This window comes from Podarcis vaucheri, assembly GCF_965113315.1.
Source record: "Podarcis vaucheri genome assembly, chromosome: 1".
NCBI classification, from domain to species: Eukaryota; Metazoa; Chordata; class Lepidosauria; order Squamata; family Lacertidae; genus Podarcis; species Podarcis vaucheri.
The window spans coordinates 7,888,157-7,915,105 of NC_138759.1; the positions used below are offsets into that span (position 1 = coordinate 7,888,157).

General features: G+C 44.9%; 1 protein-coding gene across 5 annotated transcripts in view; it reads right to left on the reverse strand.

The window, feature by feature from the left end:
* Positions 1 to 24,153, reverse strand: part of KTN1 (kinectin 1) — a 76,423-nt gene extending 52,270 nt beyond the window's left edge. For all 5 annotated transcript variants that reach the window (XM_082216607.1, XM_082216610.1, XM_082216609.1 and 2 more), the window contains exons 1-12: positions 23,575 to 24,153; positions 21,240 to 21,377; positions 16,731 to 16,907; positions 14,422 to 14,552; positions 13,276 to 13,392; positions 12,613 to 12,753; positions 11,351 to 11,457; positions 9,579 to 9,711; positions 6,963 to 7,050; positions 5,288 to 5,454; positions 3,404 to 3,472; positions 1,429 to 1,466 (exon numbers count right to left, since the gene is read on the reverse strand). In XM_082216607.1, the coding sequence (XP_082072733.1) occupies positions 1,429 to 1,466; positions 3,404 to 3,472; positions 5,288 to 5,454; positions 6,963 to 7,050; positions 9,579 to 9,711; positions 11,351 to 11,457; positions 12,613 to 12,753; positions 13,276 to 13,392; positions 14,422 to 14,552; positions 16,731 to 16,907; positions 21,240 to 21,377; positions 23,575 to 24,097 (1,829 nt within the window). In that variant the 5' untranslated portion in view covers positions 24,098 to 24,153. The remainder of the gene's footprint in view (positions 1 to 1,428; positions 1,467 to 3,403; positions 3,473 to 5,287; positions 5,455 to 6,962; positions 7,051 to 9,578; positions 9,712 to 11,350; positions 11,458 to 12,612; positions 12,754 to 13,275; positions 13,393 to 14,421; positions 14,553 to 16,730; positions 16,908 to 21,239; positions 21,378 to 23,574) is intronic.
* Between the last annotated feature and the right edge of the window lie 2,796 nt (positions 24,154 to 26,949).

Genomic DNA, 26,949 nt, shown 5'->3' on the forward strand with positions numbered 1-26,949 from the left:
CTGCTCAACTGCAGTTGACGATCAGTAAGTTATTGGCTTTAGAAATGCAAGCAGCAGGTCCTTCGTAAATGAAAAGAAAATGCACACAGCTTGCAGCTGCACACCCAGCATGACTTGTCCAAAATTCTGCACTTCAGCTTCTGATGACCAGGGTGATAATACCGCAAGATCCAGTCCTTTAAGGACTGCTACAGAACCTAATACTGATGTATGTTGGAGCGGGAGGAGATATTAGCAATCCGCAATGCAGAATACTTTAGTGAGAGGTCAAGACAGTTCCCAGGAGAACAAACAGCTCACCAAAACCAGACCCTTGATGGGGCCAGAGAGCAGAGAGTCAATCCATGGCTACGGTTTCCTATCAGCACAGGCCCTATTTCCACTGTCAAGAGCAGAAGCTCAAGGCCGCTGCGGAAGCAGGGCAGCTCATGGGACAGTGTCCTTCCACCGCCACTCCCATGGTGACTTTGGTGAACCCTGTGGGGTCATTGTGACCCCATTTCTCTTAGTCTCTGCTTCTGACCTTCCTTCTCAGAGGGCAAAAGCAAGACAGGTCTGACTAACCTGCCCCAGAAAAGCTTGAGCTTCCCCTCTGAACCACTGGCCTCTGCCCAGGGCCGAACCTCACCCACCATGTTGCATAACTGAAGTGGTGTCAGGTTTACACTAACATATTGCAACAGGGAAGTTAATCATACAGATGTGAGGAAAGAAAGAAGATCAATGCAAACGGGGGTGGGGAGAACCAGAGCTGGAGTATTTTTGTAAAAAAGAAATCAGCATATCGATAACTAGGTATCAGCATCCAGGACTCTCTATTTAGTCCTCACGAGTCTCTTCTTACTGGACTCATCAGCCCTGCTCCACAATCTCTTCAAGCGCTTCAGAGAGATACCCAATTAAAAATCTAAATTCCCATAAAAGACCTCCCCCTGCCAGAATACTAGGAGAGCTGATGCTAATCAGAGCACTGCAGCCAGCAGAGATGGACCCAAAATCTGAATCTCATATAAGGCAGTTTCATGCATGGTTTAGGGTTTTGTGCAACAGGCTACAAAAAGCTTCCATACACAAGAACTATTCTAACCACACCCACAGCCTGCCTCACCCACCGCCACACTCAGAAATCTCATGGTCACTCAACTGAATCTTACAACAAGAGGGTATTTTGTTTTATTGTTTTTTTAAATGAGGGGGCTGAGTTAATTTCTCCTGCTAAAACAACACACAATACAATGTACTACAAATGTTAAGCACGGAGGGGAAATCCTTAGGAAGATGGTTATGGCTTCTTAGGGGAATCTGTAACAATGGCGGGTATGATTTTTGGAAATGACAACATTTCCTCCAAGAAAAAATCTCTTCTATATAACTGAAGTGCCTACACACCAAAGCAAATAACAAACCCAGGAATGAAATAATACTTACACCTTGTGCAATTCTTCTGCAAGGGCTGATGCTGAACTCTGAAAGACAGAAGATGCGGATGAAATTGGTATTCTGAACTGAACACTTGATCAGGCATCACCACGTTTGAGGGCTTTTAGGGTCTTTGCAAGCTTCGTATTTCAAAGCTAGAAATCAGATCGAAAAGGAGGCTTCGATCCATTGTAAATGGATCTCTTTAGGTAAAAATGGAGCCACCCTGCTCGACACCAGTCTTACTCCAAGCAAGCTCAACCGGGACTTGACTGTGCAATTGTGATACAGCTGTTTCTTTTTCTTTTTTAATAAAAATTTTATTAGGATTTTCTCAATTTTTTTTAGACAAACACAAAAACATAGACATACACATCAACACTACACACAAATAACACATATAATTTTAAAACCTTATTTTCTTAACCACTTTCCCGGACTTCCCCCACCTCCCCTTCTTGCATCCCAATTCCAAAATTTAGCTCAGCAAGTTCTTTATACCAAATTATCCCTTATTAATATTTTACTTAATTCGTCTTAATTAGCCAATTTTAAACTTCTAAACCTCATTTTAATACTCGACAATTTCTGGGGATCGAAACTGGGGGAGGGGGGGGGAAAGCTTTGGAATCCAAAGGGGTATAATTATATGTTTTATTTGATAGGTTGTCTTGTAATTATTTTAATAATTGGGAACCTTGTGAAAGGGAACTTGGGTCGACCTTAGAAAAAGGGGCGTGATACAGTTGTTTCAGGTCTCCAAGAACAGAGGGGCTCTTCATATCTCCCTGCCTTTAAACCCCACCTTTTCCCATGGCCTTTGTCTCATCACCTTACCCAAAATTCCCAACTGTAGCCTTGGGGCACCATCGATTTTTACCTATGAAACTCTGCCAGGCACCATGTACAGCCTTTACCTAGCAAGTTCTGCAAGGACACCTGGCTGCGGGAGAGGGTGCCAGGAGGCTGCGAGAGGTAGAGAGGGGGGGGTGTTCTGTCAAGTGGAAATGCTTGTGCAGATGGAGCACTTGTCATACCGTGATGCTGAATTCCACCCCACATGAATGCACGAACGTGCCGTGTGTCATCGTAGTGCAGACTACGGCACTGAGCTGCTCTTGGCATTCCTTGCCATACCAAAATAAAAAAATTCCTTCCAGTAGCACCTTAAAGACCAACTAAGTTAGTTCTTGGTATGAGCTTTCGTGTGCATGCACACTTCTTCAGATACACTGAAACAGAAGTTGCCAGATCCTTCTATATAGTGAGAAGGTGGGGAGGGGTATTACTCAGAAGGGTGGTGGGAATGGGAGATTGGCAGATAGCTGAGATGAGCCTGTTGACGACTCTTAACGACTGCAATAGGTCTTACAGGAAAAGGCAAGGGGTGAGAAGGTGAAAAATGGCTTAGTCATGTATAATGAGATAAGAATCCAATGTCTTTGTTCTGACCAGGTCTCTCCATGGTTTTGAGTTTGGTAATGAGTTGCAATTCAGCAGCTTCTCTTTCCAGTCTATTTCTGAAATTCCTTTGTAGTAAAACAGCTACTTTGAGATCTTGTATAGAATGTCCTGGGAGATTGAAGTGTTCTCCTACTGGTTTCTCTGTTTTGTGATTCTTGATGTCAGATTTATGTCCGTTTATTCTTTGGCGTAAGGTTCTGCCAATCTCCCATTCCCACCATCCTTCTGAGTAATACCCCTCCCCACCTTCTCACTATATAGAAGGATCTGGCAACTTCTGTTTCAGTGTATCTGAAGAAGTGTGCATGCACACGAAAGCTCATACCAAGAACTAACTTAGTTGTTCTTTAAGGTGCTACTGGAAGGAATTTTTTTATTTTGAGTATGGCAGACCAACACGGCTACCTATCTGTAACTTGCCATACCAGTTCAGTTCCAAGATACTTAGCATTAGCTCTGAACGCAAAGGAGAAGGAAGAGGCGGCAATGACAGCTACGAGCCATTCCGATGCTTCCATACCTGGGCTGCCATCTGGGAATGGAACTTCTGAAGCTGAGCTTTTAAAGCCTCGTTCTGTTCCATCAGCTCCTTTTGGAAAAAGAGATGCAAAAGGTCAAGCAGGTAGCACCTTTAGGAACATTTTGTTCTGAAAAGGCTTTGTATCAGAAAAAAGGGTAACACAGCACTGTTCCCCCCAGCCCCACTAGGATTATTCTGCTTAAATCTTTAAACCTGGATGTATCAGGAAGTTGCCCCAGTCTGCATCGTGGTTACAGAAAAAGAAAGGGAGAGATTGGATTCAAAATCCAATCTGCTGAAACTACCATAAGCCGTTTGAAGGATGCTTACTGGATTCTGAATAATTGGCATTGCACCCGATATTGCATTGTTTAATCTTGCCTTAGGAGTAGTTCCCACCCAAGCCCTTTTCAAAACCTGTCACCTACACACCTTCAGGTCATACAGAGTCCATAGAGGGCAATGGCAGCAACCAGGTGGCACCTGGTATTTTTGAGAACACCTTGCTGCCCAGGAAGGCCAGCCTACTCCTGCCCCTTAACTGGCCTCACTCAGGCAGAGAACATTTATTTAGAAAATATGTATTTCAAGCCAGCAGCTGGGTGGCTGGAACATTACGCTGTGCTGCCACTGCCATTTAAGTTCACCTATGTTGAATTCATTTCTCTTGTTGTCTGTAAGCCATTGCAATGATGTCTTCAAGAAGAAGAAGAAGAAGAGTTTGGATTTGATATCCCGCATTATCACTACCCAAAGGAGTCTCAAAGCGGCTAACAATCTCCTTTCCTTTCCTCCCCCACAACAAACACTCTGTGAGGTGAGTGGGGCTGAGAGACTTCAGAGAAGTGTGACTGGCCCAAGGTCACCCAGCAGCTGCAGGTGGAGGAGCGGGGAAGCGAACCCGGTTCCCCAGATTACGAGTCCACCGCTCTCAACCACTACACCACACTGGCTCTAGATTACACTAGATTAGCAAGATACAGGAATGTTAGAAGTAGATGGTGTTGTGTCATCTTGCACTTCATGATAAAACAGGGGTGGGCGTGAAAGAGCACCTAGCTAAGGTTTGCTGCAAGCCACTTTTGTTGGAGGGGGTGGCACATAGCTTGAGCAGTGAAACGGTCACTAGAATGGTCTCTAGAAGGTGGAAACAGAACGCATGCTAAAGCGCAGAATCTGTCACAAGCTCAGAACCTCTGGCGTTCCAATCCTGCAGGAAGCATCTTGCTGAGCTTGGAAGGAAGCGGCCATGAATATCCCCAAAGCCAGGAGGCACACTTGGATTTCTGCACTGCTATGGGCTAACCATAGTAAACGCTATGGTTTTCCCAGTAGTGATGTATGGAAGTGAGAGCTGGGCCATAAAGAAGGCTGATCGCCGAAGAATTGATGCTTTTGAATTCTGGTGCTGGAGGAGACTCTTGAGAGTCCCACGGACTGCGAGAAGGTAAAGCCTATCCATTCTGAAGGAAATCAGCCCTGAGTGCTCACTGGAAGGACAGATCCTGAAGCTGAGGCTCTAGTACTTTGGCCACCTCATGAGAAGAGAAGACTCGCTGGAAAAGACCCTGATGCTGGGAAAGATGGAGGGCACAAGGAGAAGGGGACGACAGAGGACGAGGTGGTGGGACAAAGTTCTCGAAGCTACCAGCATGAGTTTGACCAAACTGCGGGAGGCAGTGGAAGACAGGAGTGCCTGGCGTGCTCTGGTCCATGGGGTCACGAAGAGTCGGACACGACTAAACGACTGAACAGCAACATGGGTTAACCGTGGAAACACAAGCTATCTGCCTGTAAAGCGGAAAGGAGTTCCACAACTCTGATGTAGTAAAGAAAAACCCAAGAAACTAGAAGGCGCATTGAGTGGGTGAGGTAGAGCCATACCTGAAGCTGCCTCTGTATTGAATCCTCTGCCGTCGCCCTCTTTTGTTCTGCGTCCATTAGCTGCATCATCCTTTGCTCCAGCTGTTGCTTTGATACCATCGTATCGGTGAGCTTGCTGTGCAGACTCTGGATCTCATTGTCCTTAGCCACAATCTTGTTCTGCACATCTGCCACGAGAAGAACAATATGGGGATTGATAGGCAACTGAAGACTTAGCAAAAGTTACGTTTACTTTTTTCTCCCTCTGGACTGAAGGGCATCTGATGGCGACAAACCCAGGCTGGCTACTGAGTGCTCACTCCACTAAAGTAAGATAAAATGTTGGCCTTGCAGGATTGGACTCTTCCAGTATTCTACTTCCCGCAGTAGTTAGACAGATCCCTCTGGGAAGCCCCTAAGTAGGGGATCAATGGGGCAAGGGCCCTTCCTCTTGCCCTGCCCTTCACCACTTTTGCCATTTTAAAGCAAGTTCACCCACCACCGGGCTGCAGCCACAGCCCTTTACTCCAAAGAAGTGTGGCCCTCTTCAGAAATGAGGTTGCCCACCCTTGTTTTAAACAGTACAGATAAGAGTGAGTTTGGTGGACCAAGTATAAGGTATATACACTTATAGTTTACAAAAATTCATTAACAATAATGGACGACACTTCAACAATTTCTATTACATGAAGTCTTAATAATAAAAACACGCGCAACTCAACACCTCAAAGCCAAACAGTCCCAAGTACTTCTGAAATATGTCCATGAGAACAACAACAAAGGCCTTTTCAAAAAAGAGCAGAGTGCCATTCTAAAGTTGGAGCAGACTTATTTAGTGGAGAACTGAATTGCCATTGTAATATTCCTTTTCAGGCCGACCAAAAGAAACAGAAATTGAAATCCGGGTATCTCATTGTTGAGAGTTCTGTTGGGATCGCACCAGCACATAGAGACAGTTGTTCTCATGGACTTATTTCAGAAATATTTGGAGTGTTTGGCTTTGAGATATTGAGTTGCACATGTTATATATTAAGTAAGACTTCGTGTTTTGGGAATTCTTGAAATGCAAGTTAGCCAAAATGTATAAATCAAAAAGGTGCTGGAAATGTAAGGAGAAAGGTTTCTAAGTTAGGAAAAGGCATGCCTCCAAGTCCTACATCTCTCAGGTACTCCTAGGTGTGCATCCAATAAGGTAGCTGCCGCAATGTAGAGGCCCCGACCCTGACCCCAGATTATGTATCTCCCCCACCCAATCAGGCAGACTATGCCCAAGGAGTATAACCTGCTCCTCCCTCTTCAGTCCTCTCCTGGTCCTGGGAGACAAGAGAACAGGAGAGATGAGGCAGGAGGAGGAGGTGTGGAAGCCTCTGACTCCACACCAGCCTGACCTCTCCCTCCCTCCTCCCGTTCTTCAATCCTGGAGCTTCTCCTGCCTCTGCCTCTTGTCTTCTGGACATTGCAGGCTCTCCCAGATCACTGACTACTTCTTCCAAGTCAGCCTCCAAACTCCGCTTCTCCCGGTCCCCCCTCCTCAGTATCCAGCCACCACTCCTCCGAGTCCAGCCAGTCCCTGACACTAGCACAAAGCCACCACCGGATGCAACCCAACATCTTTAAAGAGGCTGCTACGGGATCCCGTAGAGGGATTTCTTCCCACTGATGGGAAAAGGATAAAAGGGGGGACTGGATAATGCACCTTGCTGGGCTGCCTCATGTTCTGCCGTTCGTTTCCTGAGATAGCTCTGCATTTCCTCCCATCTTCGCTCAGCTTCCTGTAGTTGCGCCTGGATGTTAAGAGAACAGAGAACAATATACATCTTTGATCATGTTATTGCATCACCTCTCAAAGACACACACACACACACACACACACACACACACACACACGATAGAGAGAGCCTCACATGTCTCTTGTTGCTTTAGTCATTTCTGAGCAGCTCTCAAGTCCAACATTTGCTAAGGGAAGAGCGCTCAACCCTAACATTTTTATTTCATCCTTTGAATACGTGATTCAGGGTAATGAAAGTGGAACAGATAGCCCAAGATGGATGTGTAAGAAGGGGGAGAGAGACCGAGAATGCCTTTTTGCATGAACTGGCTTCATCTGCCCTAGGTACCCAGATCACATCATTTGGAGTGCCAAAGAATTCAGAAACCAAGAGCAGATAGCAGTGGCATTCACCTTCCATAGCAGTAAACTACTGGCTTGGATTCACCAGCAACCCCCCACTGCTGAACCTAGCTCTACCTTGCTGTGAACCTTGCACTTCACAGCACGTCTACCAGCATCCCTCTGTGGCTATTGCACTCAGCACAAGGGTATGTGAAGGAAAACAATAATTAATCCCCCCCCCAATAGTCCATACTGCTAGACTACTTTAGCAAGTGCATCCAGATTCTACATTTAATGTAACCCCGAGTTTACATTGTCAGCCAAGGACCCCTTCTAAATATTACTAATGGATTCTCATCGTTTCTTCCAATCACCCTTTGACACCTGCTCCCTGACATTGAGCATAACATTTACATAATTTTATAATGAGTTAGGCAGTTTATTATTGTTGTTAACTGTGAAATTGTTAACTGTAGAGGGATTGGCTAATCCCAGCAACATTACAATACAGAGGATACCTCGGGTTACATACGTTCAGGTTACATACGCTTCAGGTTACAGACGCTTCAGGTTACAGACTCCGCTAACCCAGAAATATTACCTCGGGTTAAGAACTTTGCTTCAGGATGAGAACAAAAATCGTGTGGCAGGAAGCCCCGTTGGCTAAAGTGGTGCTTCAGGTTAAGAACGAATTAAGTATGTAACCCGAGGTATGACTGTAGTATTTTTCGGGTGCTTTCCCTAAGACATTGGGATGTTCTTCCTAGGAAAGCTTACCTGGCACCAGCTTTTGATTCCTACACAAAGTCAAGACCTTTTTATTCCATTTTTTTCCATTTTAAAAAAGCTTTTAAGTTCCTGTGTAAAAGTATTTTCTATTGTCTTATAATCTACTGCATCTGCTGTTTCATCCTGTGGTCCTGCAGATTTATGAGGGTTCTTCTGCCCACTCCATTGTTCGTATTTTTATATCTATGCCACCTCAAGAGAAACTAGAGTATATTATTCTTTTATTGTGAACTGGCTGGGGAACACTTACATACTGAAAGCACAGGTGAAAAATTATACCTACCAATTAGTCCCTTACCTGCATACAACCAATCAGAAAAATAGATTTGGGACACTTACATAATTTATAGTTTGATCTTATTATTAGATTTAGAAGTGTTCTTGGTGTGCTGACTCCACATCCAGTTAAGACACTGTAGTGGGTGGCTGGGTCTACTACTTGGCTACAAAATGCTTTTTTAAAATCTATTGCTGGAACTCATCAATTGCACAGGTCACAAAGCTTCTGTAGCTGGTAACTTATTAAAAGCAAAGTATATAGTACTTGTATATTCTGTCTGTCTGAACAAACAGCACATTACTTGCCCATGAGTCCCTTTGGGGGTCAAACTGCCCTTTGTTGACCTCTTAACATGGAGATTCCATAGGAAAGGATGAGAAACCTTTCTGGCCCAGTAAGCCAGATCTTTTTATCTGTCCCCACCTCCATGGGACAATGCACAGGGCAAGACCTCTCACTTCTCAAGTGGCAAGCATAGGGCTGGAAAAGCTGCTTTCTGCGAGGATCAGCTGCTTGGTGGGAGATGCCCACAGATTGATGATCCGGCGGCACCGCACAGCCGACATCACAAATGATGTCTGGGCTAGGGTAGGTCGGCACAGTTTTGGGGGAAACAGCTTCACAGGAGAAAGTGTATCAGGCCTAACCTGGCCCATGGGCTGGAGGTTTGCCAGCCCCGGAATAGAGAAGTAAGATAGAAGATACAGTTAAGGTAACATATCCTCTATGGAACAGCTGCAGCCTCTCACAGACTCTGAAAAGCCCTTCCAGGGGATCCCCCAAGCTTTAGGGTGGACCTTTCAGGGTCACCTTGCACAAGCAAAGGCAACAGCCTCATGCTGTCTGGAACGTAGCCAAGTGATTGGCCAAGGAAGGAAGGGGTCACAGAACTTCAATTTTCCTAATGTCCACACAGATTTCTCAGCATTTAGGACATATTTGCATATGTCCACATTTTGCCTCTGCCAATAAATGAGGGCTGTACAATAAGAATGTAGCACCCTGTTGCTAACTATCCAACTAGAGGGTTTGCAAAACCACAGTTCTGTTTGCAGCTCTGATCATGTCTGACAGGCATGTTTGGGGACAGATGGTGTTACCTCAACCACAGAAGGCAAGATGGAGCTCACCTTTAGTTGATTGACAGCTTGTTCTGTATTCTTCTTAAGGAGTTCCTCCTGCTGCAATTTGTTGTTCTTTTCTGTCAACTCATTCACAAGCCTAGCACAATCTTGGCGCAATTTGTTGAGCTCTGACGACTGTCTAGATACAAAGAAAGAAGGTTGTTTTTCACATTACAAGGCAGTATTTGGCAGTGGGAATGTGCATCTGCAGAAAGCCAGACGGTTGCCATTGGCAGTTGAGCATAAGGTAGTATTTTGAGTGCTTAAAAAAAAAACCTACTCTGAAATATGCTATCATAAAATTATTGGAACTGGTCAATTCTTCTGCTGTGAAAATTCCACATTCACTGATAAGACTGAGGTCCCAGTTATAAACTACAGAATCTAGTGAAGCAATCTTTTGTTGAAGTGAGTTTTGCTGCTCTATGTGTTCATGCTTCAAAGTATTAAAAACAGCTGAGAAAAATTTGTACCATTCTCTCTCTCTTGCACACACAGTTACCCCATGAGCATGAATTTCTACTATATGTGTTGCAACTACAGATTTCACCAAAAGGGTAAGAAACAGGATGTATGGAGCACACATGCCAAGTTTTCAAGGAAGACACCTTCCTCCACTGCTCCTGAAGAACCCCCCCCCCCGGCAAGGTGACTTTGAGAGAACAGAAGGGATCACACATGCCCAACTACAGGGCATGGCCCATGGTAAAAAGTGTACATTAACTCAGCAGAAGGAAACATACAAACTCCTGAAGATATAACTCTAGTCCTGGGCAGCCATTATGTTAGATCACTACAGTGGTACCTCGGTTTTCGGATGTAATCCGTTCCAGAAGTCCGTTTGAGTTCTGAAACGTTCGAAAACCGAAACTCAAAATGGAAGCCTCAAAATGGAAGCCGCATTTCCTGTTCAACTACAGGGGCGTGTTTGAAACCCGAGGCATTTAACTTCCGGGTTTTTGGCGTTCAAGTTCCAAAACGTTCAACTACGAAGGTGTTCGAAAACCGAGGTACCACTGTATGAGCAACAGATGACCAAGAGACAAAAGACTGGCACTCTGTTCCAGGTTTTCATTTGCTCTCCTGATAGCATTAACAGTGCCACTGCTTGACTTAAGGGGGATGCATACTCCTAACATTTGTGAAGACCCTGTCCTCCAAGCTGCTGTTTCTTGAAAGCTAACAGGGGTGGGTGGGTGAAAGAGTTGGCTAAAGTTGGTCCAACTCCACACCCACCCACTCCCCAGCCCCATTCTGGCACCCCAGCTTTCCACTGCCATAGTCATCAGCACTACGTGAGCATAGGAGAGCAAGTTCTCATGCCAAACCTTTCCTGTTTGGCACTAAATTACAAAACAAACTAACGCTGACCCTGTGCCGATATAACAGCTGAAGAAGACTTAAAGCAATAGAAAATTAACACTGAGCCTTTAATGAATGATGAGTACCAGCAGACTTCACACCAGACTGATCCTCTGTACATTTTGGAAAAGCAAAGAAGAAGAGGCCAGATCTACAGGGGCAGTGAAGTAAAAACTATATCATCATCCTATGAGCCACCACATACACAAAATGACGTGGCTGGTACCTTTTCCTCAATAACCTGAGTTCCTCGATACATTGCAATAGGTCTAATGGAGGTATCCTTAGCTAGCATTAGATCAGGCACAACTAAAGTCCACAGCTTTCAAGAACATGTTGCGCCAGGCACTTCATAATCATAATTTTAGGGCAAAAGCTACAAAACTTATGTTTTAGTGGAATCACCAGTAGCGTACTTGCTTTCCATTTGGTTGGTGGAAGTACTGACAGCGTCTCTCAAGATACCATTCTCTTGCTTCAGGCGATTAATCTCCGCCTCCATCTGCTCACGAACTTGCTGAAACTACACAGGGAGAAGAAAAAGCAACAGCCAACTTCCTTAAACCAGACTATTAGTTCAGAAAGAGGAAGGACTGCATTTCATGCAAGACAGGTTTTTTAAAGGAATATATCGTTTAGCATCCCAAGAATTGCAGATTCTAGTTGTTAAAGCTGTGTAGATCACTTGTGAGTAGACTTCAGGCTGGTAAGCTCTACTTTTAAAAAACCACAAAAAAACCTAGAACCCCAAGATGTATGAACCAGAGCCGTGTGCAACAGACTAACAGACAGAATGAAAGAACAAGGTGCCTCTGAGCAGGTTCTGAGCCTAGTGATTGGTTTGCAGTCCTAGAACTGTAGTGAGCTGAACTCCTAATCCTTTGACAAAGTCCACCCCTTGTTAGCTTTCTTTCAGCGGCCTAAGTGGTATGAAAAGGTGTACTGCTGCAGCTGCTATTAAACAACTGGAAATCAGAAAAGTGCTTGATGATCATCTGCAAATCAGCCAGAGATCTACCAGCAAACTCTAATCTACTTTTGCCCCACCCCTGGCATAGGCGGACTTTTAAGTGTGAGGGCAAAGTCTGATGCAATCTCAGAAGCTGAGAGGCAGGGAGAAGAAAAGAGCCTGGGAACTTCCAGTGATGTGGAATTCCAGCAGCCCACACGCCTCACTGCCCTTCTTCTTCCACGACTTTTAGAGGCACAGTTATACAAAATCACTCCCATCTATTAAAATCTGCTTTAAAATATATACCTAATAAAATCTATGTACTATCTTGGCCCAGAAGACAAACCACAAGATTCTGCAGTGCAGGGGCTGGCAAAAGTCCTGCAGAGGCCTCTTAGCCCACCTCCAGAGGTGCTTTTACATATGAGACGGAAAGTCAGCTCAAAATCACCTCGTGCGCTTTCTGCTCTGTACTAATGTCAAGGAAAGGCTTTTGTATTGTGAAGGCGCACCTGCGACATTTCTGCATCAGTATTGCAAAGAAGCAGGAACCATTTTAAGCCTAAAGAGTGAAAATGCCCCTGAGAGGCTCCACAGAAGCGATAAAAATCCTACATTGAATTTTACTCGCTGGCACTTTGACAAGCAAAACACAATGTCCTCTGCGAAAGGAATTGTCACCACCCAAAGTATCTGCTCCGCCAAGCAGAAGTGGGAAGTTTTTACCTTCATCTTCATCTGCTGGTTTTCTTGGTAGCCTACATGGATCTTGTTTTGAAAGACTCCATGGTCCTTTTCCAGGGTGCCAATTTTTTCTCTCAGCTTTGCTGCCACTAAGCTGCTTCTTTCCTTCTCTGAAACTAGCTCCTAGGAGGGAAAAAATGATGCCTCACTTCTACAAGCAAACTTCAACAAATGCAACGGATGGACAAAGACAGAATGACAGCAAGAGCAGGTATCTGTACATCATTTTCTCTTAATATTAGGAACAGGAGTAAGGTTTTTAAGCCAAAGCCTTCAAGTTTTGGGAATGAGATTTGGAGGAAGGGGGGGTACGCGGGAAGCAATGGGGTCATTTTAAAGAGCACTAAATGGTTGGGCAATGGCTGAGTAGGAATGGCTGGAGGAGGAAAAATCATGATAGAGCCAAATATGGAAGCTGAGAGCAGAAAGATGACAGTCTTGAAACTTAGTTTGTTGATTATAAGCAGAAAGGGATTGGGGTTAGGAGAGTGTCGAGACGGTTATGCAGGTTTCCCTGATCCCTTGTCCTTACCCCATTATAGCATTTTACTTACATTCCCTTCTCCCCTGTTGAAAAGATGGCAAAGGAAGCCAAACATCACAGAACCAAACTGGCGCATCTACGTGCCCTGTGAGCCACCGTACCTGTGAGAGCTGTTTGCACTGCTCCTTTGCAGTGGCAGCTTCTTCTTTTACAGCAGCAAGCAGTTTGTCCTTTTCTTGAAGCTGACGCAGGGCTGCTGCCGAGTCACCCTTACTGGCCTGCAACAAGCAAGAGCAAAACAATGAAAGGCAGGGAGAGCCAGGCTGGACTACAGTGGTACCTCTGGTTGCGAACGGGATCCGTTCCGGAGCCCCGTTCGCCACATGAGCAGAACGCAACCGCATCTGCATGTGTGCAGGTCGCCGCTTCTGCGCATGACGTCATTTTGAGCATCTGCGCATGCGGCAAAACCCGGAAGTAACCCTTTCTGGTACTTCCGGGTAGCCGCGGGACGCAACCTGAAAAGACGTAACCTGAACCGAACATAACAAGAGGTATGACTGTATAGCTTATCATGACAGAAATGAGCCTCGAGCCTCAGGCTCACGTATGTCCCCTCTCCCCTTCTAGCACAGCCACAGATAGGTTTTGTTTTTTTTAATCAACTACAGCTTAGCATTACATCCAAACCCGAAAAGTGACGAATCATAACGATGGTCTGGCCCTGTTTAGGGAAGTTTTTAATGTCTGTTTTTAATGTTCTGTTGAAAGCCGCCCCGAGTGGCTGGGGAAACCCAGCCAGATGGGCGGGGTAGAAATAATAAATTATTATTATTATTATAAACAAACCAGCTTCATAACCCATGGTTTGAAGCTCGGCTGTTTCAACAAACTATGGTTAATCTTTATTATGTTTGTCAGCTTTTTGACAAGCTGCCATTAGTCAAAGATAGAAGAGAAAGCTTCCCTTGCAGCTGTGCCACAGTAGGGAACCTTCAACAAATAACTTCTGAGGATCAATACTTATGACACCAGTGTCAGAAAAGGCATGAAGCACATAGTGTGAGAACGACTGTCTCTGTTCTAGTATTTATTTTGTATGCAAGGCTCCTAGGCCACCTTTCAGTAAATCCATCAGGATGGCATAAGAGAAGACAGCAAAAGCATCAGTATAAAATAATGATTAAAACCAGAAAGACTGATAGGTCGCAGAAGCAGTCCTTGCCCAGAAGTGTTAGCCTCAAGTGCTCTAGAAAACCCAACACCCTCCTTTCCAGTCAAGTGCTGTGACCCAAAGTAGCACTTACTTTTTGCAGAACATCCTGAATCACATTCGATTTCTCCTTCAGCAGCTCCACCACACTCAAGGCCTCCTCTTCTGTGAAGATCATATTCTTCATAGCCAAGAGAAAGTCCTTAAATTTTACCTCGGCATTTTCTGCAATAAAACCCACCAGCAACATTTAACATACAGGGGCATGTTTGTTACAGGAGGAATTCAACGTTGTGCTGGCCAGGATGATGGGAGTTGTAGTCCACAGCTTCTGGGGGACACCAGGTTGAGAGAGTCTGATTTGTTGGGTATGGAGATCATGTTCTCTGATATCACTATCAGAGAACATGATCTCCATACCCAACAAGCCATTCAGGACCAGGGGACTGCGTTCTTTTATGGTACAGAATGTGACCCAAAAACTCTCCTCTTCACATACAAACAAATCACACTGCAACCAGCCAAAAAACCCTGCACAAACACCATGCAATAGAACGAAATATTTAACTCCCCAAATCTCCCTCCCCTCTCTTTTCCCTCTACTGCACAATGTCTATTACAATAGTGTCTCATACTGAATTGTAAGCGAACTGTGAAAAGACTACGAATTGCCAGTGGAGATGCTATTCATACTTTTCCTTGTTTAACTGTAACACAGGAAAATATTTAATAAAAGCTAATTTTAAAAAATCCATGCAGGATTGTGTCTGTCCCAGATTACTGCTGGAGCAACGCAATAATGCCCTCTCTGGAACAACCACAGGCCTCTGCCCTAAAGCAAGGCAGTATCCAACCTTAAGCAAAGAGGCTAGTCCAATGTAAACATCACTAGGCCCTGACAAGGGGAAAGCTTGGCTCAAAGCAAGTGTCCTCAGAGCTCCCAGTAAAGACAGGAAAAACCTTTTCTGATGTCCCCCAAGAAGCAGCTTACTGATCTGCAGATGGGAGTGTTTCTAATTTGGGTCTGCAAATCCCAGGCCTCACAGGAAAAGAATGAGCTACATTTGGATAAGGCTACAGATTATGGGGAATGTCTAAAACTACAACCATCGGTCGCTATTTCTCTTTCTTTTCTGTGCAGCCACTATGCTCCGTTTTCCTTGCATACTTGAAATTAAACGTCAATAATAATAGTAAGGTTGCAAATTATGGTATCAACAGCACAAGGAAGCCGGACTAGAGGAACGGGGAGTGGGGCAGGGGAAGGGAGAGCAGAGGCAACAACCGGAAAAACTGTGGCGCGATTACCAATGTGCACGTTTGCCAGGTCTAGGCTTCAGAGCCAGCCACATATTATGACTGCTGCAGGACACATCGATTTGTTACTGTTCACACAAGGATCTTTTGCAAGAGATGTGCGTGTGTACACAAGCTTTGCTTCATTCGCATTGCCTGCTAAAATGATCCTGTGCCAAAAAGGCTGGCCAGTATGTCCTGCTGCAATTGTAACACGCAGGACTGCGCTCAGTCCATATTATCTGCCACCCGCACCAATGCTCACGGGTGCTTCTGGTACCATTTAAGCCAGTGTTTCCCAAACTGGGGTCTCCAGGACCACCATCCCTGACCACTGGTCTTGCTAGCTAGGGATGATGGGAGTTGTAGTCCAAAACAAGCTGGAGACCCAAGTTTGGGGAAACCTGATTTAACCAGTAGTAAAAACCTTCAGCAAAACCTGCTTTGGCTCTCATAGCTACAGCATTCAGCTAACTCAGAAGCGGGGAGAACCATTTTCGTGCCGAGAGTCACATTCTCTTCTGGGCGACCTTCCAGGGTGGGGGCATGCGAAGGTGGGCGTGGCCAGAGACAAAAGTGGGTGGGGCAATGGATGCAAATTTCACCTTTCTGTCGTAGGCTAGTTCCTAGGTACACCCACCCCCTCTACCCTCCCATCCAGGCAAGCAAGTTCAAGGGCATATTCCAGCAAGGCAAACACACACAAGGAGAGGGCAAAGCAGGACCAGCAGTGAGTGCAGCCTGGTGAGAACTCCTGGGGACAGACAGATAGGCTTGGAGGGCCATACTGCCTTCCAAGCCTCAGGTTTGCAACTCTACAGCTAACGAGATTCAAATGTCATTTAGTCAGGCACATCTGGTGGGGAAGGGGAATAGGGCGACTGAGCGGAGCTGATTATATTGCAAGACTAAAACTCCGAAAGATTCCCTCTGCTTCCTGCCCATTTACAGGAAATTGCACATCTGCCCACATCTCTCCTCAACCGTGAAGGAGAGAAACATGATGGAAAGGAAACCTCAGCTCTCGCCGCACTGACCGCGTTTCCACGCTCTGCAGCACAACCCCACAGGCCTCCCTTGGCCCTGCCATGTCCTCGACCGCAGTACCTTTGTCGGTTTCATTCTTCAGCTTCTTGGAGTTGCTTTTCTGCAGCGCTTCAATCCCATCTTGTTTCACCAAGTCAGCCGCTTCTCTCTTTTCCCCTGCCAAGTTCTGGTCAGCATTATCCATCAAAGGGATATAAGTCGTTGCATGAATCAAAGGCTCGTCTACCAATGTCATGACTGGAGTTTTAGGGAACAAAGGGAACACAGGCAAAAGGTGCTTTAATTATTCAGAAATTTATCAGTTTCATAATTTTTGACCTGGCAACGTATCGCGAATCATGGTGTGTGTGTGTGTGCGCATGCATGCGCTCTTACGCACACAAGCTCTGTGCAAAAACCACAATGTGGGGAAAGCCATGAAGCCAGCCAATGCTTATTCCATCCTTATTTCAGACTTCATCATATATTGCGATGTTGAAAACCAGATCTCGACCAGCCCCAGCACACATTGTATCAGGGTAAGAAAACCCTAAAGGATTCCAGGTTATTTTAACTTTAATTAAGAATGGAGTAAGAACTTTGGCTCTCACTTTGACATCAGAAGTCATTATGCAACACTACTAAAGATCACAACTCACAATTTATTATGCAACACTGCTGGAGTTCATAGGTGGCATAGACCTGAGTGTAACCAAACACACACACACGCACACGCACACACACACACACACACACACACACAAATATGCATGGAAGAGAACAATTGAAAAGCTGTAATTGTAGAGTATGGCTGGGCAACCACATGGTTGTCAGATGTGGCACCATCAATGGAGACTGTGGAGCTGCAAGCTTGCCTCCTTGCATTGCAAGTCCCACAACTCTCTATACCCTGGTTCAGCACACCAAGGCATGAGAAGCTGCGCATGTACCAGTGAATGCATTGTTGCATACCTGACATGCACACAAACACAAAAAGCTTAGGCCATCGGTTGCTGAATCCTTGCCTAAAACCACAGTTCCAGCAGATGGTGCTGCAACCGCCTTAAATATTCACCTTGCATCTCTCACCCACATAAGCAAGTCTAATAATCCAAGCAACAATTATTGCTTATGTGGCCAACATTAGCTGTACTTTCTCTTTGACCCCTTCGGGCTGCAGGGGTGGGAACAGAGCATGCCTGAACACTCCTTCCACCAACCCCATTCCTTGGGACTTGGACAACCTACAGCGACACAGCACAGTTCTTCTGACTGCACCAACAGGCCTTGATACAGGAACTGCCATCCACATCCACACCTAGGCACCAAGAGAACTAGTCATCAGATTTCCCTTCCCCATTGCATAACCCTTCCATGCCTAGGCTTGCCATTCAGCACAGACGTCTCTTTCTCACCCACCCCTCAACCATTTGATGAAACTTTCTGAGTTTTTTTCTAATCACATGATGTAGTATAGTTTCAAGGGTATAGGGTACAAGCTTTAGGGAAGTGGAAGATACGCCAAATGATACTACTTTTATTTATTTTTTAAAATGATTTGAAAGCATTAATTGAACCATACCAGTTCCTTATCCTGAGAGCTAGAGTTTTTCGGGGGGGAGGGTGTCTCTAATGCAGGGTTCAAACTCTTGCTCAGTGCAGGTCACAGATGCTGCCTGCATTCTCCCTGGCCTGTTTTTGGATGTAGGCAAGCCATGAGGTTGCAAGTCATTCGCAATTTGCAGGCTCATGGACTGCTGACTACTCTCAGTGCAAAGTGCTGGCCATTGCCGTTAAAGCCTAATTGATTTGGAACCAGCACATTCACAAAAACCATCTCTCCCCGTATGAATCTGTCACTCCACCAAGATTAACTGGGGAAACCCTTGTGCATATCCTGCCATCTCCCAGGATGCTGTTGGGTGGAACATGTGCAGCACCCAGGCTGTGAAACTCCCTGCCCAGGAGACTTAGCTGCCCTGCAGTGAGGTTAATTCTGATGCCACTGGAAAACGTTTTTTCATTCTTACAGACTTTCAACCTGATCAGAGTTTGATTGCACTTAGTTGTTGTTCTTGCTTGTTTTGTTTCAACACTTCTTACTGTTTCAAATTATAAATGTTGGACACATTGGGCATTTTTTAAAACAACAACAACCCGGAAAGCAGATCAGAAATGCTTTCACAGAATCAACAACAGTGGTGCCTCGCAAGACGAAATTAATTCGTTCCGCAAGTTTTTTCTTCTCGCGAGTTTTTCGTCTTGCGAAGCACGGTTTCCCATAGGAATGCATTGAAAATCAATCAATGCGTTCCTATGGAGACCGTCCGGGGACAGAGGGGAAGCGCCGCGCGCCTTCCCCTCTGTCCCCAGACCTGTTTTAAAGCAAGGGAAGGGGCAGCGGGGAGAATCGCTTCTCTCCGTTGCCGCCCCTTGGTTCAAAAGGGGCCCGGGGAGAGAGGGGAAGGCGCACGCGCGCCTTCCCCTCTGTCCCCGGAGATTGCGGGGCTGGCAACGGGGAGAAGCGATCTTCTCCCCGCTGCCCCTTGCTTCAAAAGAGGTCCGGGGTGTGGGGGCAAGCTTCGTTTTGCAAAGCAAGCCCATAGGGAAATTCATCTTGCGAAGCAACTCGAAAACGAAAAAACCTTTCGTCTTGCAAGTTTTTTGTCTCGCGAGGCGTTCGTCTTGCGGGGCACCACTGAATTTGAAACCATGAAATGGACTTAAGAGCCCATGGTTTTAAGTTCCTTATTAGTGGCAGGCAGCTATGGTTTGCCCAATTTGGATGTCACAGCAAACCATCGTCAGTCAGGGCAGGGGAGGAAAGGGAGAAGGAACTCTATGTGAGAGAAGGTGGGAACCACGAGGCAGTCACAAACCATGGTCTGGCCAATAACATCTGAACTAGGCTGCTCTGCACCCATGAGAACAAGTAACCTCACAGAGTAGCTGTTCCACATAACTTGTTTCAGCCCCTTCAAGAGAATCACTTGAGCACCTCCATGTCGCTCACCTTGACCAAGAGGACAACAAGAAGCAAAGATTGTGCAGTGCTTGCTATTAAATCAGACATAGAGTTACTGCCTGGATTCTTGACATACCATTGCTTGACCCATGTGTCAAACCCTACTGCCTTGAGCGGTTTACAGGAAGACAGAATAAAGATTTCAGAGACAGATAAATACTGATGGACCGGAATCTGATGTTCATTTTTGTTACAAAAGTGACCTAGGCACATTCCTGAAAGGGAAAACAGTAACAGCAAAAGAAGAAAACACAGCCTGTCCTGAGCTTTAAAGCACTAAGAGCAGATATAGAGCAGATGAAGTGTTCTGCTTGCTAAGAAGTTTATTGTGAATAAAGCTTCATAAGGAGGCAGCGCCTGCTTCATCAGGTTGCATGAAATGATCGACTGGGTCAGTCTGGCATTGTGGTTGAGTAGAGAGTCTAGGGTTCTAAACCCCACTCAGTTGTGAGCAGTGGTCGAAATTCGGCAGGCACATTTTGCATCTGGCTCCTGGCCACTTGCAACCCAGTGAAGTTTCCCAGCCCCAGGGTGGCGCCTGATGTCTCCAACCTCTGGAGCCACATGCCTGGGGATCCTCGGATCTTGCCTGTTTTCACACACTCACAACACACCCTGTAGAATTCTATCTGTAATATTTTATCTGCACAACCAGAATGAATTTCAGGAACCAAAAGTTTTTTCTCGAAAAATACGACTTTTGAGCCTTCTGGCTCCCAAATGCTAACTAGACATTCCGTTTGGCATCTAGCTTATATATCTGAGTTTCTAACACTAGTTGTGAAGCTCACTGGGACCTGTCACCTTCTATCAGTCTAACTTACACTACAGGGGTAATAGGAGTATAAAATTGGAAGCAGCGGATAGAGAAGAGAGAGAATTATACAAGCTGCCTTGAGGTCCTTGGAGGAAAGGAAGAATAGAAACTTAAATAAATAAAACAATCACACTACACACATACATTTTAAAAAGTGTCATTCTGTAAACGTGCTTACATGCATGTACATGCACACACAATCAATGCAGGGAGGAGCTGTTTTGTAACGTGACATCAAAAATGAGCACACACAGGGAAAGGAGAGAGAAAATGAAATGAGAACAGCAATAGCATACGCAAGTCTATCAATCAAAGTTAACAAGATCCCATATGTATAGGTCAAAACGTCATTAGATTTAGATAGATCCAATAGAAACTTGGAAAATTATATTCTGAATCAGCCCTGACAAAATCACATCAAATATGTCAATGAACTCCTGTTCTGCAGCCTCAAGCTTAATCTGCCCCTAAAGACGTTTTGCTTGAGTAGAGCAACCTTGAGGTCAAAAGCAAAATGCACTGGGAGACTGTACTGTTCACACACACAGCGAGGGGTTACAACAGGCTCGCTACTCCTTCCCCCTTCTGAATTGGCCTGGTGAGTTCTCTATTTTTCCAAACATTTTTGAATAGTGTCTCGGAATGCAGAGAACAAATCCTGAAAATTAAACTCATGGCAGTTACTCCATCCCCACTGACGATGAAAGGATCTTAAAAGAAGAGTGAGAAAGAGAAATCTGTATATTACCATTATCTGTCTTTTGTTTCTTTGCAGAAACTTTCTTCTTGCCTGATACACTTTCTTGTTTTATCTCATGATGCAACAGGAGAGGGTCCTGCTTTTTAGTCGGGGACAAAAATGAATCAGTCTTGGCATCCTGGTCATCTATAAAAGACAAGACACATCAGGCTTTAGAGTGATCTAACATGGTATGTGTGCATGCATATATGTATGTATTTAGACACTGTCAAGATAGACCTCAACATTCTGCCACACTCTTAACATGACCAAGAAATGGAACACAGACTGAGGCTATGCAAGGAGGAACAGCCTCAATTGTTAATGGTTGGGATCTCAAGATACAGGGGAATGGTATAAATGCTGAGCTCCATCGGTTTCCAAGTCTTCACCTTTACTTAATTATGAAATTGAATTCACCCCTGTAGGGAAGCCAGAAGGTACACACTGCACTTGGGAACAATGCAGAGGCAAATTTGCCCAGCACCCAAAAATGGGTGACTCCACTCAACAATTTTGTATGTTTTAAAATTCAATTGTAAATACTCTAGAGACTGTCCTGTGTTAGGTGCCATAGATTATATATACATATATACACCCACACCAAGGATGCTGTGTCACTGTGCCAAAGTGAGACACGCTTACACACAAACATCAATAATAATACCATGATCCTTACAATATACAAGCTCTGTCTCCGTACATACCCTCTCCTATCATAATGACAAACATTTTGCTAATAATTAAAGAAACAGAAATAGTTATAACTGTTATTTATCAGAAGCACCTGTGCGGAAGGCTTTAAATATAGGCCAGCAGAAGAGTTAACACAGAACTGCAACCAAGAATGAATAGTGGATTAGTAATACCACAACTGTTTTTTGCTTTTGTTACTCTGAACATCTGGGTCTGGGGACAAGTTCTGAATAGCCCAAAAGCTTGCTTGGACCAACAGAATATGCCTGTTTTTGAAGCTGCATTCCACAGATACGAGGCAAAACTCTGCTCTAAGAACACCAGGAGGTGCAAAACTATCAGGGGTTCAGCCTCCCGATACAAGAGGTAGCAGGCAAACTTTTGCATGCCAATATGAAACTTTACATAGCAAAGCATTTCCTGAAATACTAAAGAGCCACTTCTTCATGGAAGTCATGGGGTTGTTAAGCAGCAAGGTCCATATCCTTATTCCACATCTGATTTTGAAACTAAGTTTTGCAAAACATTGCCTCACTTGTATTGTGCTCAGACCACAGAGCTGCTAAGACTCAGGTCTAGAGAGATTAGCCATGAGAGAAGTTAACTACACTTCAGAATATTGAATCACTGCAGTATTTATTTTTTAAAAAAAGAAAGCCTAAAAACTGCAGCATATAGAGCATCTTGCAGCAGCAGCACCTCTGTAGCAATCATCAAATGTGCACATAAAGAAGCAGCACGTTTTTATTGTAAAAATAAAGAGAAGAGAGATCAGGGTGGAAGGGGACTGGTAGAGAGATAACAATCTGGTATAATGCAAGAACATCAAGTAATTGCAACAGAGGATGCTGGTGCAGAAGTAATCTGGAAATGAGGAAAGACTGCATGCTTTGGCGAGAACTTTTATGCTGAACCTGTGACACCAGCTAGCCTTCAAGCATACTGGAAAGTCTTTTACTAGATCTTAACAGTAGCGATCAAATGCAGGGTGAAGAAAGTGCCTCATGCTGAAAATATTCTCCACTCCTTTTATATTTCCATCTTTGCTATCCTTAGATAAGACGGTGGCTTACTACAATACAGCACCAAAAAGTGTGGGATTTATTGGGTGGGGAGCAGAAATAAATGAGTCCAATTCTATGGAGGCAGCAGGAGTTAGCTAGCAGTTCCACCGGGGCTGAAAATAACCCCAAACCTCTTTTGGAAGCATTCTGCAACAGGGCACTTAAGCTGCTTTCAGACAACCTGCTTATTGAGCCCAAAGTCTGCAGGAAGACTATATGACACCACATCACGGAATTAGTGTTATCACACACTTTCCACAGCATTTCCAGATTAGTTTTCCTTATGGCAAAAGTGTCTAATTTGGGGGATGTGGGTTTGCTGTGCAAGAGCGCCAAACCCACTCTGATAGCACAGCCTGAATTTATCATCAATCAAGGCCATGTAAGTGTAAAACACTGACAGTCTGGAAGCACCCTTTGTATTTTAAACCAGGAGCAAAGCTTTACTTAGGGCAACGCTTGGGGAGGTGAGAGAAAGCAGTAAAGTTGTATTGTGCCATTTTGTATTTTAATCCATCCCAACAGCTTAGGAACCCGAGTTGGCTAAACCAAGCCCCTGCCCTCAAATTCTAGCATGAAGATACCTATTCCATTCTTCTGCTTCTTTTGTCCCGCCTTCTTCTTTGACCCAGCTCCATCAGACGGTGGGGTGGGCTGTTTCGTAACAGGTACTGGCTCCACTTTCTTCCCTCCAGACTTGGTGCTGTCCGGGTCTTTGGGTGCCTGCTCCTCTGGGCTCCCTTTACGTTTCTTCTCCTTCTTCTTCCTCTCTCGGAGGCCACTGGAGGCCTCTGTCACACCCAAAGGGGCAGTAGGGATAGGCTCCTCTTCCGCCCCCAAAGCATCAGATAGCTTGAAATCTCGAGGGGCGCTCTCCGAGTCAGACTCGTGGAGGTTCCCATTCTGAGCCTCTTTCTTCTTGCTCTTCTTCTTCTCTGCCTTCTTTTTATCAGCCTTAGCAGGCGGAAACTTTTGGTCCCTCTTTTGTTTCGCGAGGGCTTCGTCGTACAGAGTTTCCTTCATAAAAAGCCAAAAGAAGAGGAAGATGACGGCAATCACGACAGAGGGGACGAGGACAATGAAATAGGTTGACTCGTAGAATTCCATTGTGCTTTTCTTCACTACTGCCTATAAGAATAAATCTGCAAAGAAATAGAGAAAGATGTTAATAAGCAAACCTTAAGAAAATATTTTTTAAAGTCCATTTTTAAAGAAGCAATACAGGAAGAAGAGGGATTCCTTAAAACATTAAAGGGAGTCATGACATGAAAACTATCAGTAGCGGACAAGGTTTTCTGACCAGAAGCTGCTCCTTGCTAGTGGTGCTTGGTTGGAAAAATGCTGGGCATCCTTCTGAATTTTTGCAGGTTATTTCCTAGGAGCACTTCTATGATGTTGTACGCCATTTTCATTCTTTTAAATCCCCTCCAAAAATTGATGCCCACAAAATGCAAGGGAGGGAAGCAAATCCCTTTTGGTTCTTCCCCTACACCCAAGAACTTGGCACAAAAACCCCTGGACCAATTTGTTTGTAATTACGTTTCTTTAACCTAGGGAAATCTCTCTCTCACACACCTGAATGCTATTTTCAAACAAACTGGCAATGAGAGTCTTATCGTGAAATTTACAGCCCATTGTTTGCAAAGTTGGTTTGGAATGGGCGCTGCCCTCCTTTTTCCTCCTGTGGGCCAAAAGTAGAGGCCCCGCAGGCTGTGACGCTGCTCACATCTGACACACACCCAAGCTCAGAATGCACAGGCTTCCTCGTCCCCCATTCAAGTTCACACAGTTCAGGGCCATCTGGTGCCAAGACCAGCTACCCCCCAGGGCACAGCTCCAGAGAGATTGAAGAGCAACACTACTCAACAAGTCGGAAATGCAAAATACGGAAAAGTATCGGAATCCACAGCAAAGTTATGGGGGCAGCTTTAAATCCATAAGCTTTCACGGCAGCTCCACCACTCTCTCCATTGTTTAAAGATCAGGTGTGTCCCTGAACACACACACAGCAAACACGTCTCTGGGAATCTATAACCGGAAAAGGCTTCCGGAAGTGCAGTCATCTCATGCTTTCAAGAAATGTGGGTGGTCTGCAGAATTTGCATGTCAGTAATCATCAGAGAGTTTGATTCTGCTTCAAAGTGTTTAGCAAAACGGAACTTTTTACAGTCATTCCCTTCTTTTTATTTTTCTACAAACCACAACACCTCCACTCATAGGCATCTGCCCAACCCTAAAGATAGTCCAAGGTCCTTCTATGTATTTACAACCAACACATTCACACCCCTACATTGAGAGCCAGTGTGGTGTAGTGGTTAGGAGCGGTAGTCTCGTAATCTGGGGAACTGGGTTCGCGTCTCCGCTCCTCCACATGCAGCTGCTGGGTGACCTTGGGCCAGTCACACTTCTCTGAAGTCTCGCAGAGTGTTTGTTGTGGGGGAGGAAGGGAAAGGAGAATGTTAGCCGCTTTGAGACTCCTTCGGGTAGTGATAAAGCGGGATATCAAATCCAAACTCTTCTTCTTCTTCTTCTACATATCACACAGCCCAGAATATTCGAAGGGCTGCTTTCTTCCACGTGAATGCATCCCATTTACTGTGTTCATCTGAGGCCTGGCTTTGCACTGGCAGATGTGCCTTTTGCTGGACTGAGGGGCAGGGCCCTCTCGGTTGCAACACCCCAGAGCTTGGCTCTCTCATTTATGCAGGTTCCTTTAGGCGAGTTGTTAAAACTTTTAATGTTCTGGCATGCTTTGAGGGGCAGCTTTAAATTCCTCCCTGCTATTTGTTCTCAGTTTTAATGCTCTGTTTTAAGACTTCAAACTGGAGGATTTGAATGCTGTGCACTCTCTTTGTGGATCCTTTCTCCAGTAAAATAATGTATAAATAAGCCACGACAACTATTTATTTGCTTGCTGCTTTGAATCCAAAGGTACAATTTAAAAAGAGGATGTTTCCTTGTTGTCTGTACTTCCTGCAATCAACGTTTGGCTTTAGGGTCAAGGCAGCAAATTGTAATTAGAGCAGTCACTTTAAATTTTTTTAAGGGGGGTATACAACTGAGAAAGTACACAGTAGAAGTTTATATAATTATATAACATTGGGGAAGAGTAAACACTCCTCTCTCCCATAATAATAAAACTCAGTAATGAGTTGATGTTCAGGGCAGAACTGATGGGTAATGAAGCACTTCTAATGAAGTGTAATGGAATTCACTTCAAGGTGTGGCTGCTGTGGCAACTAGTGTCTTCGCTAACTTTTCAAAAAAGGATCAGACAGATTCACTGGAAACAACAGTTGATGAATCTATCAGCCAGAATCGCTAAATGGAACCTCGGTGTTGAAAGGAAGTACACCCCCCAAAAAAATATATATATTTAGAGTTGGGGACAAAAACGATTGCCTTCATGCTCAGCTTGTGAGGTCTGCAGGATGAGCCAGCTGGTCGCTGCTGGGAAAGAAAGGGTGCTGGACTGGCTGAATATCTGCTCTGAAGATCCAACAAAACTCCTCTTAGGTTTTAAAGCTGCTGGAACAGACATGGTTATTAGCAGTCCAACCACCAGTCCATTGGGCCCAGCAGCAGTTTTGTCTCCAGTATGGTGGCAAGTCACGGAAGAGCTACTCTCTCCCAGCCACTCCTAGCTACTTGCAATTTAGGGTGTGGCCCCAGAATTTTTGCATGCCAACATATATCGCCCCAGATCTCTTAGGAAACCCTTCTGTTGAAATTCTGGTTTTTCACCAGAAAGCAGAGGGGAGAGGGAGGCCTAGGCACAATTTCAGTTATTTGGTTAGCCACTCACTAGGGTTCTTCTTAAAATACATTTTTTTGTAATAAATGTTATCAGGAATCTTATTTTGCTAGCCTCACTTAAAGGTGAAGGTTAAAGGGACCCCTGACCATTAGGTCCAGTCGTGACCGACTCTGGGGTTGTGGCGCTCATCTCGCTTTACTGG